Raw genomic sequence first — 14,735 nt, 5'->3', positions numbered from 1 at the left:
TTGCTGGAGGCATTTGGGAACCAGCTGGGCATCTCATTAGAATGTAATAGGGTCAAAACTCGGGTTGTGATTATAACATAAAGAGGCCACTTTCGGTTTTAAAATAGTTTTAAATTGAAAAATGAATTAAGGAGAAGGATTTAGAGAGTGAGGATTCTTGGAAGCCTTGGGATGATTATTATAAAACCAGCTCCCATCTCTCAAGTCCTCTGTGGTGTCAGGACTGTGATGCCACCATCCTCGATTGAGGCTAGCAAGGTCCCTGGCACGATCAGTAGTATCAGACCTGTTGTGCCTTCTCCATGTGGCCACTACCATACCCATCTGTCCCTCTGTCGTACCAAGCTCTGGCACAGAGTAAGGGAATTTATCAAATAGACCCAGGTTCAAATCTTGCTCTCCTACTTGCCTACTTATCCTCCCCCAGCCTCATCATCGTCATCTGTAAAAGGGGGGTAATGACAGTTCTTGGATCAAGGCGAGAGAGCCAGATATCTGCCCCAGGCCCTTTGCCTGCCTTCAGAGGCAGCATGACCAGCATTACTTCCCTGCTGCCACCTATCCCCAGCTGGACAAACACTGTCTTCCAGACACCACCCTTCTCACAGTCTCCTGAATTATGGAGAGAGAAAAGGGCCTCTAGATCAGACCAGGAGTGCCTGCAGGAACAAAGCTGTCTTCCAGCCATCCTGGGTCCCCTCTCTTACCCACCGCCTTTGGTTAAGATGCTCCAAAGTAACCCCCACCCACCACCTCCCTCCTCAGCTGAGACCCAAACATCCCACTGCTTCCTTATTCTTCCCTCCAGGGGCCCAAAAATGCTGTGTGTCCACCCTGGTGAGCTCCACCCCAGTCCATGTGGAGGCCTCACTCTCCACCCAGGGAAATATCCCAAACTCTTCTCCCCCTCACAGATAGCCAAATGCTGTCTTTTGGGCTTTACCTCCTGAATCTCTCTCTTGTAGCCCTCTACTCCCCCATCTCCACCACGCTGTCCCCTCTTCTAGCCCTTGGCCACCACCTCCTTCCTGCTGCTACTCCTGCCTGCCCAGCTACGCTCCACAGGGATCTACCCCCTTTGAACGACAGGCCCTGGCCCCCTCTACCCCAGACCCTTTATGACTCCCCATTAGCCTTGGGAGAGAGTCCCAGGCCCTCCCCCAGTCCCACTGGTGCTTTTCAGCTCCACAAATACTCTGGGCTCTTTCTCAGCTCTGAGCTTGCACACCTGCCCTTCCCTCAGCTTCAAACATATTATCCCCTTCTCTCTGCCTTGAAATACTGAATGGAATTTAATTTCTTCACCAGACGACGTGGGCTTCCCCTTTTCTCTGTCCCCACAGCCCCTGCTATGCCCTCTATATAACCCTTACCTGCTCAGTATCCATGTCCCTCCCAACATACTATGCTTGACTCACCCCCCTCCCCAATGCCTAGAACAGAACTTGACATAGCACAGGCACTCAATGGGTATTTGTCTCATGAATGAATGAATTTATTAATCATTGCATGGATGGATTGTCATGTAGGTGGCTTTAGTGGCTGGGTGAAGAGAAGGGGAGATACTACATAAGCTGTAGCCAGTGTTTGCCCATGGCAGCAGGTGGCTGGAGGGAGACGGTCATGTCACCTCCAGCAGGCTGGGTGCTGATTTTAATGGCCTGGCAGTGAGGTTCGTGCATGGCGGAGGTCTGCAGAAGAGGTAACATCAAGAGGGTAGCTCTGCCCACCTCTAATTATTGCTTGAGTCTTTCTGGAAATGCCAGCTGCCTGCCCCAGATTGCTCAGTCTTGTCCATCACAGTGTGAGCTCAGGGTGGGGCTGCTGCCACTACCAGTGGGAGAGACAAGAGGAGGTTCCCAGGGGCCTTTGGGTCTCGAGAGCAGAGACAGCCCCAGGCTTGGACCATGCTCAGCTGCTGTCCTTCCAGTCCCCAAGGCACCTGAAGGGTGTCTCCCAACTCAGGATCCCATCAAGAAGCCGCCAGGGTAGCTGAGGAGCAAGCCAGCTGAAGGGGAGGGGTGCTCCACAATACCCCTAGGCAGGGAGCCTCATATGGTTTGGTGTCTGCTGACATGGAAGCCCTTGGGAAGCTGGTGCCCTAGTGGCCGGCTGGGCAGGTGAACAGCTCAGGCCCGGAAGGAGGCCTTGACCACACGTCCCTTCAGTGGCTGTGGTGGCCGGAAGTTGTTCACCATGTGGATCCTCTCATCGTCCTCTGAGGTAATAAGTAGGCTCCGGAATTTCTCCATCTTGAGGAGGCAGAACTGATGCTCAGGGCAGAATGGGGTGCTGTGGTCCTCTCTGATCCCAGACACATCATCTGGCATACCCTGCTCAGCCAGCTCTGTCCCTCTCTCCTCTTTTCCCTAGGGCTTGTCCCCAATCCTCACCACTCATTCTGTCTTTGGCACCCCAACTTCAGTTACCTTCTCACTAATGGGCCTCTGAACCTGGACCCTGCTCTACCCAGTTCCAGTTCCTATCCCATCTAGCTAAGACTTATCAGCAAATGCAGCATTAAGATTCTAACACAGTAGGTACGATCCCAGGATCCAGGGATCTCCCCTCCCAGACTGTGTCTAGGTCCTAATCACTATCAGTCAAGCTAACTCCCATCTAACTATCTAAATATTTATTAGCAAAAGATGGGACCACAGACTGTGGGTTGCTGATTGGGAGAATCATACTGCCCGGGGTGAGCGCTGAGTGCAGCATCCCTCGACCTGGTGGTCTACCTGGAGGACTCACCTGCCTTTCAGAGATGCTGATGGGCTCCCGAAGGATGATCCAGGTGACACTCTCGCTCAGTGGGGGCGTTGTTAGAGAGCCTGGGTAGGTCCAGAAGTGCCGGCTTGCAGGCAGGAGGCACTTGGGGTTGAAGCAGTTGAACTGGGCCTTAGTATCCTGGGGCAGGGTAGGGGAACCCAGGATTAAGCATAGACCTCCCACCAGGACCACACCAGCAGCCTCCCCACTCATTTCTGTCAGCAGGATCTAGGTTTCTCCTCAGCTCATTAATGCAAATTGTGGGTAAATGTCTGTGATTCCAGATGCCATCTCCCAGCAGGGGCCAGGCCCTGCCCACCCATTTGCTTGTATGTAAAAGCTAGGGCTCCAGGAACTTTTTAGCCATCATGTCCTCTCCTTTGCCTTCAGCGGCCCTTAGTGGCACTACCTGTTGGATTATATAGATACTTGTGCACAAGCACACTGATATAAAAACAAGGGTATGCATTGTAGCATTTTTTTAAATGTAAAAAATTACAAACAGTATAAATGTAATCAGTGATATAATAAATTTTGGTATACCTATATGGTAGAGTACTGTGCATCTTATAAAAAAGTATCTCCTAGTACATGCTATAAGTATCTCCTAGTACATGCTATAAGTATCTCCTAGTACATGCTATAAGATGCTTGTCACAACCATTAAGGGATGTGACAAGCATCTTATCAATCCTATACCCACCCGGCTGCATGCTGGGCACTCCATGGGGCCACTGACCCTGGAGAAGAGGAGTCAGGTGCAAGATACTGCAGGTGCTGACCTGCACCCTTCATCTCAGCGAGGGTTTGCTGCCAGAATGGAGGAGTAGATGGGTCCACTCTGTGATCTAGACCCTTTCTCCCTTTCCACCAGGCTGCTCTGGTCAGAGGCATGGACTCCTGGTCTCACCTTAAATCGAACCATGTAGAGTGCGTCAGTCAGACGGTTCATGCTGGGGTGCTCATCCCCTGTCTGTCAGGGAGAGGGTAGTGTGAGCCCAATATCACTGTGTTCTGGAACTATGGGCAGTACCTGACCTCCCATGCCCCTCCTGGCCCTGGGTAACCACCCCTCACCTCCAAGAAGACACCAACCACAGCCAGGCCATCGGGAGCTGAGGCTGCCTCTCCGAAGGTGCTGTACTTCTTGGCATTCCAGTGAACAAGGTGCAGCTACAAGAGTAACAAGAGGCCAGGCCAGTGCTTAGCGCTTCCCAGGGGCCATGGGAATTTAGAGTCAGGCTTCCCTCACTCTCACCAGGTTATTGGCCCCTCTACAGGAGGAGCAGGCTGTCACACCTCCCAGGCCTAGGGTCCAATGTGGCCCTGGGGAACCCCCAAAGAGCACAGATAGCATCCACCCTGCTCTGGGTCTAACCCTTTCCTGAGCCTCAAGGGACCAAAGAGGAATCTGGCTCAGGCTCGCCCTCCATGAACTATCTGTGAAAAAGATAATAGCCATCCAGTGTGACACTCCCTGGGAGGCAGCACCTGCTGCTGAATCCAAAGAATAATTAGGGGGTTATCAGATAGAACCCTGGGAGAAAGATATTCCAGGCAGACAAAACAGCATGGGAAAAATCCTGGAGGTATGAAACAGCCAGATGTGGGCAGGAGATTCACCACCTGCAGGTCAGCATACAGATCAGGGGAAGATAAGGCCTGGCAAGGCCAGTTCACACAGGGCCTTGAATGCTAAGCTCTATCCTTGAAGAACTGTTAGTAAGGATCTGGTGGGACTGGATTTGCTCTTCAGAAAATTCCTTCTGGACACACAGAGCAGGACAGCAATGGGCAGAGTTCAGGTGAAAGACCCTGTGCTGGTGGTGGGTGGAGGGTGTCTCTCCCAAAGGTCCCCAGATGCTCCTCCTCTCTCTCTCCAAAGCCCCATACCACGTACCCACCAAGCCCCTGCCTATCCAGTCCCCTACTCCTCCCCGAAGCAGTAAAAGAATTCAGGCTGAGGGAGGCCCTTACCTCGCTAGGGAATGACTTGCCATCCACGGTGTGCTCTGAGCCCACATTGTGCTTCTTGCCCCAGTGGAAATGGAACTGCTTGAGCCGGTAGGGCCCATCCAGGGGGCCCCCAGTCACCACTGCAGGTAGAAGCGGGGCGTGTAGCAATTGGTGTGAGAGAGCCCAACTCCCAGCAGGCAGTAGTGCCAGGATCAGGGCAGTGCCTCGTGGGGAGATGCATTTTTCATTTGGAAAATTGGTTGGGCTATTTGGTCTTGGGTCAGTCCCCACTCAGTTCCCTAGGCTCTTAGCTGGGCCAGGGCAGAAATCCTGGCAGCCTGTAGGTGGCAGAAGAGTCTGGTACCAATGGAGCACCTCTCTGCATTCTCTCAATTGCATGTGGAAGCTGGGATGTTGCCTCTCAGGACCCCAATATCACTAATAACAGTCCTCCTATGTCTGAAGCCCTGACCTAGGTTGGGTAAGAAGGATTACTTTGTTTAGTCCTCATAGTGGCCCACGAGGAACAGAACCCATTATTACCTTCATTTTATAAAGGAGGAAACAGAGGCACCTGAGAGGGCAAGACATTTGCTCAAGGTCACACAGCAAGGCATTGATAGGATAATAAGCTTTCATTTCTTTTGAAAGTCCAGAGCCCAAGTCCCTAGTCATCAGGCCTTGCTGCCACCTCAGGACCTGGTATTGTCCAGAGGGGGTCCTGAGGGTCCCTACTTTGGTGGCCAAGCCTAGGTACTTTCAATGACCCTCCCCCATGGCCTCTTTGATAGGCCCCATTTGTGCTGGTTTTGTGACTTTCTCGCTCTGATATCTGGTGAGCTGGGGTCATGCACAAGGCCTCCTGGGACTGATTGAATTTCTAGCTGAAAGAGATCTGGCAGTGGAGGGAGCCCCAGCTAGGCCTGAATGTGAGCCCCTGGATCAAGTGACGGCCCTAGGCTCAGAGTTCCACTAGGTCCCTTCAGAATGAGTCACCAGGGCAGGGCCTTGCCTGCTGTGGGCCCCTTGAAGAAGATGACAGGACAATCCAGAGGCCCCTCCTTGCTGCCCTGACTTATCTGAGAAGCAGGGCCTGCAGGATGAGACCCCTAGTATGGCCTGTGGGGGCCCACCCCTCTGAGCATACCCCACCTGGGACCCAGAGTGTGCTCTCTCAGAGGGTGAACTCCCTCCCTAATCCCTAGAGCTTGGCTCCGTTAGCCTCCTCCCTTCATCCTGGCCATAGATTGCATTGTCATTCACTGTGCATTTACTATGCATTTGGTAGTTAATAGGTGTCAAAGCACACAGAGACCTTGAGAAGGACACACTTTTATCCCTGTTGGACAGATATGTGGGGCTGAGGCTCAGAAAGGTAGGTATCTTGCCCAAGGTCACCCAGCTGGTGAGTGGCAGAACCCCAACTGTCTCACTCCTGAGCCAAATTTCTTTCCTTTGGCTCCCTGCCTCCTCAGGACTGGGCATTCTGGTAGGAGAAGAAATCCCAGCCAGAAGTGAAAGTGGGTCCCTGGGTCAGTGGTCCAGAGCCATGCCCCATTGGCCCCTCCCCCACCAACAGTGGCCTTCACCGAGCTACTGATGTCTGAATTGAACCCTCAGTGGCCTCTGAAGGCTGTTTAGAAGGTACAGGTATATGAAAAATTTTCCTTCATAAATTCTCATCTGGGGTCGTCAAGAACCCAATGTCCCTCCCCAAAGTTCTAGGTAAGAAGCTTTTCTTAGAATTCAGTACCAGGAAATGCTGTGTCTCTCTTCTGAGGTTCTGCTAGATTTCTTCCTTTCTGCAACAAGAACTATAACTGATCATCTCTCCCTTTTTTCCTAGCCTACCAGAGAACTCAGGGCTAAGCAACTAAGATAACTCCTATATGGCTTCCCTCCTCTTCTCTGCCCTTTGATTTTCTATTTGAAACTTAAGTTCCCTTCAGTGCTTTTATTATGTGTGTATGAGAGGGGCAGAGTTCTAGTCACTTCCTATGTAAGAAACTCTAGCATGTTTCCTCCTTGCCCCACTCCACCCTTCATAGGCCTGATTGTAAGCACATAATCCCTTCACTGAAGAGCACTCCTGAGGCCTCTGTCTAGGAATTTATCATAAAAGAACATGGACTTTAATCTCAGGACAAAGAGGCCTTGGAAAGAGGCCTTTTGCAAGTTTCTGCTGGCCTCTTTCTGGCCCAAGACAGTTGGGATCTTAAGGTTCTATCTGGGGTGGTGAGAAGACTTTTAGAGTTAGACTGGGCTGGTTTGGGCCCTCCCTAGCTTATTGAGTCTTTCTTGCCCATCTTAGAGGTGAGTTCTTGAGAAGAATAAAAGAGCTGCTTGTGACCTTAGCAAGGGGCCTGGCACACAGAACATTTTAGCTTACTTCCCTCTCTGCTGGGCTTGGCCAAATCACAAAGAGAAAAGGGTTTGGCCTTAGGCCACACAGCAGGTCAGTGATGGGGCAGGGAGTGAAAACAAACCCAACCTAATGTACTAAGTGGAAGAAAAGAAAGGGAAGTAGCATTTCTTGAGCTTCTGAGTATTTTGCTGTATAAACATCACCTCAATTTTTCATTTTTTCCTCTCTATGATCTTAGGGAGCAAAATAAGTTCCTATTGCTCCTATTTTATGCCTAAGGAGACTGAGGCTCAGCCCCCAGCTTTATATCTGCTGAGAGATGGAGCCTTCCTTCCCCACCACAGCATGCTGCCCCTCCTGAGCCTGTCCAAAACAGGGTTAGGCCCCCAGGTGGACGGATGCCAGGATCTGTTAAGGGTCACTTACCAGTTCGATCATCACTGTCATTGAACTCCACCTGAACAGAGTGGCCATTGTTGGCAATGCTGAGGGACGTGCAGGCCTCATAGGAAAGCTCCAGTGGCTTCAGGCTGGGTGAGTACACAGCCTGGCTGGATACAATATTGATTGGCGATTGGCGGTCTCCCTGGGCAATGGGATACAGCTTGTGCCACTGTGAGGGGCCTGTGGGGGTTGGGGGGAGAGGGCAAAGACTCAGGCCAGCCTAGATCTCTGGGAGACAGGCTGAAGGCACCAGCGGGGAATGATTGCCCTGGTCCTTTCGGACTTTAGCCGCTGCTTTGGGAGATGCGCAGTCTGGAGCTCCAATCCCAGCTCTGCCACTTCCCCTCCATTTCAGCTTCTCTTTCCTTGTCTCCAAAATGGCCTTGCTAAAACTCACCACCCAGAGCTGATAGGAGGCCCAAAGAGGTGACATGTAGAAGGGAACATAATACAGCCACAGGCTCAGGGGCAGTTTTGGGTCGTAAATCCTCCTCAATATCTAATACATGCTCAGAGAGGACCCCAGGCATCTGAAGTCCCTGACCTGACCCTCCCAGGCATCTGACCTCTTCTCGCACCTTGGACATGTTTGTATTGTTGTTTGTGATAATAATAACAAAAGCTCCCATTATCCTGGCGTTGGCTCTATGACATACATTTGTTCCTCACAACCACCTTGTGAAGTAGAAACCAGCATGATCCCCATTTCACAGATGAAGGAACTGAGGGCCACCCAAACATGCAAACACACATACACTTGGGCGCCGGTATAAACACAGCACATGCATGCACTGCCCCCAGCTGCCCTCCCTAGGCATGTGCCTACAGATCCATAGAGATTTTCATGTGTGCACACACGTGCACAGTGACCTGGGCTCACCGGGCCCAAAACGGCTAGGCCCAACAACACATATGTATACAAACACACACACACACACACCCTGCCAACTACATCTGACACACTTATATGCACTCTCACACACAAATACCCACTGTTGCTCGCCCAGGTCTACACTAAGAGACTACAAGAAAACACACACCCGCATACACACACAGACACACATACACACCTGTGTGCACACCCACGGGTGCCCACCACCTGCCTCCTAGAGGCTCCATCTGCAGCTCAGCATCTCCCTAAGGAACATCCTGAGATGCAGCCTATTTTTAGAGCTATTGCCGGCTGGTGCTTCTCCCTGGTTTTTTTTTTTTTTTTTTTTGCCTTCTTAAGTTTTCCTGAGAAAATAGCAGCAGGTGCTGACAGAGCTGTGTCCCCAGTGGATGACTCAGAATCGTGGCCCAGACTCACTGGGTTATTTTTGAAGTCCTATGAGCATGCTGCATGCCAGCACCTCTGTCCTTCCTTCCCTCAGTGCCCCTAGACTGGAAGACCTGGGTCTGGCTGGGTGAGGGACAGTGGTCTGAGAGTGGCTGGCCTAAGAGCAGGTCATATAGGATACTGGGTGCTCAGAGCTGGTGGGCAGGACTAGCAAGGAGGTGGGAGTTAGGGGACTTTGACTCTGGAGGAAGCATCCAGAAGCTGGCTTGGAGCAGGTTCTGAGGGGAAGATGATCTATAGGTTTTGTCAACTTGCCCCTTCTCTGCCTCTCTCTCCATCTCTGCTGATCTCCGTTGCCTTTTTCTGAATGTCTCTTTCCAGCTTTTGCATGACCAGATCTGGGGTTCTCCCTTCCAAAAGATGCTCCTGTGTCCTTGGGGTTCCAGAGGGGGCCAGATACACCACAGCACCTTTCTAACTCCCTCTGGTGGGTTGCAATCTCCTGAACCCCAGACTGTAGCCCAGGACCCTCACCCACTTCACAGAGTGACTGCCTCCCCTTTCAGCCATCTCCACCTGACCTGCCTGGGTCTCCTCCTGGCAACCAGGATCTTGGGTCCTCATTATTCATCTCAGGGAAAGGGGGAAACATTTACCCCCACCCCACCTCCCACCCCCAGCCTGGGTTGTAAGAAACAACCCAAGAGAGAACTGACTTGCCCCAGACCCACACTCAAGCTGTCTGGTTCTCACTTTCTACCTTTTCTCCCTCCTTCTGTATCCTAAGGAAACTGAGGCAGAAACGAAGAGCTTTTTTCCAGGTCAGGCCAGGAGGCTGGTATGGGCCACTGACTCCCATGCTTTGCACCGGGATGTGTTCAGACAACCTGACACATACCTGCACCCCCAAACGTCCCCTTCCCTTACGTACCTGTCGACAGGTAAGCTCGGACACCCCGCGGGGAAACTCTCTGCCAGGGACCCGCGCCCTTGCACACGCTGAGCCCGGCTCCCGGCAGGTCCCCGCACACACGCGGTGCGCGCTCCCGGCACTGGCACCCGCGCACAGCGCTCCTCCCCGACCGCCCCCGCTGCCCTAGGCCCCCTCCGTCCCCCGCGCCCGCCAGGGGTGAGTGAGTGAATGTCCGGGCCCAGGTCCGAGCGAGAGCAGCCTTCAGGGGCTGCGCGTAGGAGGCGGCACACTGCAGCTGGCGGCTGTGCCTGCTGGGGCGCAGCGAGGACTTTGCGCCAGGCGCAGAGGAGCCAGGGCTCGGGCCGTGCAGGTGGGCCGGTTATGTGGGCTGGACGAGAAGCGGGGGGAGGGGGTCCGGTTCTGGCCTGGAGGTGGGTGACTTGCGAGTCCGGGAGACCTGGCCGGACGCTAGGGTCGGGGGTGAGTGCCAGCGCATTGCGGCCGGCCGGGGTCTGCGCCTACCGTCGTTTTGGCCGTAGCCCCAGCCGTGGTGGCCGGTCATGCCGCTGCCGTTCCCGCAGCAGGGCACCTGCTGGCTGGGCTCAGTTTCGCTCGCTCGGGCTGCGGCTCCGGCCCCACTAGCTGCGGCGAAGCAGCCTCTTAAAGCTGCGGGCGGGAGGAGCAGTTCCCAGGAGACCCGCCCCCCCAAACCCCCCCCACGCAGGGCGACAGAGGCCGGTCCTGCCCCGGCCGGGTCTGCAGGCCAGTTGAGCCTCGAGTGGAGATGCGGGGGTAAGGGGGATGTAAACTTCTCCCCGCACCCCACTCCTGCCCTGGCCAGATGACTCTCCCTTCTTTTCTCCAGCACGTGTGCAGGCTCTGGGACATGAGAAGCAACTCATGCTGAGGGCTGCCCCGATTTCTCCACATTCCCTCCCCTCCTCAGGCTTGTCCCTGAGCAGTAAATCCCACCACTGAGGATCTAGGCTCTGGGCCCTGAGTCTTCTGGTATTGGAGAGTCTCCTTTAAACTACAAATTTCACTGACCATCAAGTGTTCAGAACTGGAGCTTTCCTGTTTGCCAGACACTGGCAGGTGCTGGGCCAAGATTTGTCATCGAATCCTCACAGCTTTCCTACGGCCTAGAGTGGAGTGGTACTTCCGGTAGCCCTTTACAGGGAATAGGGCATTGAGGCCTAGGGAGGTGAAGTGACTTGCCCTAGGTGATCTAGCCAGCTAGTGAGGGATTCATTCCCAGTTTGTCCCACTCCAGACACTGTGCTCTTTACCACTTCCCCTTTTTGCTAGGAGCAAGGGGCTCCTGTGGCTGTAGGGGTCTGGGAACCCTGGGGGAGGGGGAGGGAGAGGGCAGGATTAGCAGTCCGAACCCCTGGTCCAGGATGAACCTTAAGAGGGAAGTGGAGAGTTTTAGCACTAACCAGTGGGCATGAAGACAGACAGACCCACAAACACCAAACGGCTTCCCCCTGGAATCAAGTCTGAGGCCCCGCCTCCCACCCTCTCATTCTCTCCCCTGTTTCCTCCTTTTGTCCAGAACTCTTTGCCTGTCCCTGTGCAGCCCACTGCTTGTCCCTTTCTGCCTCCTCATGACCTTCTGCATACCTACTGGGAGCTCAGGCCTCTCACCCTGCACTCAACCTCAGTGCCTGCCTTGGCCCAACATTTTCCCACCCTCCAGCCCTGGTCCTTGCTGTGCCCTCCACCTGGTACATCCTTTGTCTTCCACCCACTGGCTCCAGCAGGCCCAATCTGATTCATCTTAGGATGTGGCCTTGTGCCAAAGCTAAGACATATCTCTAGCTAGGCCCTTGCAGACAGTTTTGGCAAGACAAACAGATGAATGGATGGAAGGACAGACAAATGATCCTACCCAGGGACCTGTACCCAACAGGAGTTAAAGGACCTTTTGTAAAATGTCTGCCAGTCTGACTTTGATCAAAGGAGACTATTTTAGGCCCTGCTCTTGGCTGACCTTGTGAAGAATTCTGCCATCCTGCCTGCCCAGCTCCCCTACAACTCTGTGGTTGTCTCAGTTTCCCTTTCCTAGGCCCTGAGCCCTAGTTCCCAAGGAAGAGTCGTGGAAATTAATTGACAACTTTCAAGGTCAGTTAGTGATTTCTCAGTTCTACCTAGATGCCCATCTCTAACAAAGGAGATGGAAGGGGCCCTTAAGATAAATTTGACCCTTGGACAGGGACAGGAGACAAGATCAGCATGACAGAGAATGCAACATTGTCAAAGCCCCAGATCTCCAATCCAGAAACGTCATCTTCAGGCCAACAAGATGAAGGCTTGCTTCCAAGTGAGGCCTGCAGCCTCCGTCCTTTATAGTATTAAAAAATAGAATTGAAATTATTCATACAGTTTTGTACCCAGTTTCATCTGCACAGCAGCCCTGTGGAGACTTTCACCCTATTTTACAGATGAGAAAAGCAAGGCTCAGAGAAGTTGAGTTACGTTATACAGTGAGTAATAAAGCAAGGATGAAACCCCAGGGATGTTGAGTCCCTTATTCAACTAGTCTAAAATTGCAAGGGGCAGGGGGAGGAAGTGAATTTTAAATTTGTCATTTGTGTACGTCTGCTTTGCCTATGTATGCAAGACTTTGGAAAGAGTTAAGAGAAGCCAGAGAGAATATTTGCCTTCAAGGAGGAGACTGGGAGACCAGAAGGGTGGGGGAGGGTGTAGAATGGGGATGGGAAGGACACTCTTTACTGCTTACTCCTTTCAAAAGAATTATTGCACAGGTCCAGTTATATGCAGATTTTTTTCAATAAATACAAACGTACTGTAAATGTATTTTCTCTTATGATTCTTAGTAACATTTTCTTTTCTCTAGCTCACTTTATTATAAGAATACAGTATATAATACATATGACATACAAAATATGTGTTAATCAACTATTTACATCTGTAAGGCTTCTGGTCAACATAGGCTATTCGTAGTAAGTTTAGGGGGAGTCAAAAGTTATATGTGAATTTTTAACTGCTTGGGTGGTTGGCACCTCTACTCTTGCTTTCAATGGTCAACTGCTTTCAAGGGTCTTTTAAGAGTCAACTGCTTTACCTCTTTAATAACGAAATAAAAATTGATCCAATTCTTTCCTTCCTAGAGCCTATCTGCAGCAATTTTCGCTAGGCATTGGAGTTCTGGGAACTTAGACAGGTGAGATGAAAGGATAGAGTCTGCCAGTCTCGGGTGAAGTCCTGGTTGACCCAGTAGCCCACTCAGGTCAATTTGGGAAAGCCTGTGCCCTTATTCAGGTGCCTCCTGTCTCAATTATGTGTTGTCTTTAAAGCTGAATTGATTTCACTGCTCTGGAGTGAAATCAATTTACTCTTTGGTTTCATTGGCATCCTGGATTTTGCTGTTTCTGGAGGAGGGGGAGCATGGGGATATGAGGACCATGATGAAGGGCTGAGGAAGAGGGAGGAGCAGCTTGCACAGCCACACCTCATTCATCCAGTGACTTTGACCTGATCTCACTTCCCCTCTAGAAGGTACGGTGTCTTCACTCTACCAGGTGATAAGGGAATCATCCCTGCCCTGCCCACCTCATGGGGATCCCTGTGAACATTGGCTGAGATAACAGATGTCCAATCCTGCACCAATTGGCAGAATCATACAGACACCAACAGGGCAAAACTTTTCAAAAGCATACATATTTTCATAGGCAGTATGACTCCCCTTGACCAAATTTGGGGCAGACCATGACTTTTGTGCAGACCATGACTGTACTCAGTATGAGAGGCTAAGCAGTGAACTCTCACCTGTTGCCTTTTGACCTTCCCATATTCCCTAGGCATATTTTATTATCCCTTATATTTTACCTGTCCAACTGGAGAAGGAAATGTGACTGCATAAGCACATGATGAGCTGGGAGAGCCTTATGCCTCTATTTCCCATCAGTTGTGTTCCATGGGTGTGGTTAGGGGGCCAGGGAAATCATGAGAGGGTGTGCCCTGACCTTGATCCCGAAGACAGCACCCACAAGCCTCTTCTCTCTTCCCTTTCCTCGGGGGTAAATCCTTTCCTTATAACCCATCCCCACAGGGCAGCCATCCTCTTTCTGAAAGTAGTTCTTTTTAAGAAAGCAGAGGGTTTTAAATTCCTCCTTGCTTTTCTGTTCATGGTCCTCATAATTTGGCCCCTGCTGACTCAAACCTCTCCTGACCACCCCCTACCCTTCTTCACGTAACTCTTTACCACACCAAACTTCCTTTAGCAGTTACAGCCTGCCATTTCTCCTCTGCCTCCTAGAGATGACACCTGCTGTTCCTTCTGCTGTTCTTCCTTGCCCACACCACATGAAACATTCCTGGAGAGGGGCAGTGAGTGGGGTTCTTCTGTGCTCCTCTCAGCTCCCCAGCTTCTATCTATAGGAGGGACACATTGTCTAGTAAGAACTTGTTTACTGTTCCTCTCCCCTCTCAGGACTGTGAACTCTCCAAGGTCACTGCCCCTGCAGCCGGGAGAAGCTAGCTTTGTGGTTCGAAATAGGCCCTCAGTGTGGGCTCGTTGCATGAGGATGGATGAAACGGATGAATAATAATGATCATAATAATGAAAGTTACTGTTCAGAAAGGACTTTTTTCTGAGTCTGGCTCGGTGTATTCGAAATCTCATTTAATGCTAATAGAACCCTGTGACAGAAATCCATTTATCCCCATTGCACAGATGAATAGGCAGAGGATTTGAGAGGTAAGGAGTGGATCTTCCAACTAGTAAGTTAAAATCCAAATTAGCCTTTTTCCAAAGCCCGAGTCCCCCACAATTACCGCACATACAAAGTCACCCACTGGCTGACTAGCGGGGCTGGCGCATCGGGGGAAGGCTGGATCACCAATCTCAGTCCTGGTGATCCTCGCTGTGGCCGCAAACAGCCGGGTGTACCGGCCACGCGTGCGCAGTGCAGTGGCGGCGCCCCCTGTAGGCAGCGAGTAGGAGGCAGCGGCGGCGAGGGGCACTTAGTGCGCCTGCGCGTTCG

At 51.8% G+C, this 14,735-nt stretch overlaps 1 protein-coding gene across 1 annotated transcript; it reads right to left on the bottom strand.

The window, feature by feature from the left end:
* Positions 1-1,480: 1,480 nt before the first annotated feature.
* CA7 (carbonic anhydrase 7) lies at positions 1,481-10,392 on the bottom strand. The gene is made up of 7 exons (XM_011380418.1): positions 10,249-10,392; positions 7,517-7,714; positions 4,747-4,865; positions 3,847-3,942; positions 3,680-3,742; positions 2,752-2,907; positions 1,481-2,252 (listed from the first exon to the last, which is right to left on the bottom strand). The coding sequence occupies exons 1-7, from the start codon at positions 10,286-10,288 to the stop codon at positions 2,130-2,132; spliced, it is 795 nt and encodes a 264-aa protein (XP_011378720.1). The 5' UTR covers positions 10,289-10,392; the 3' UTR covers positions 1,481-2,129.
* Positions 10,393-14,735: the final 4,343 nt, after the last annotated feature.

The sequence above is a fragment of the Pteropus vampyrus genome, unplaced genomic scaffold (genome assembly GCF_000151845.1).
Source record: "Pteropus vampyrus isolate Shadow unplaced genomic scaffold, Pvam_2.0 Scaffold394, whole genome shotgun sequence".
Classification (NCBI taxonomy): domain Eukaryota; kingdom Metazoa; phylum Chordata; class Mammalia; order Chiroptera; family Pteropodidae; genus Pteropus; species Pteropus vampyrus.
Note: the sequence above shows the minus strand (reverse complement) of the source record. Positions and strands in the feature narration are given on the sequence as shown.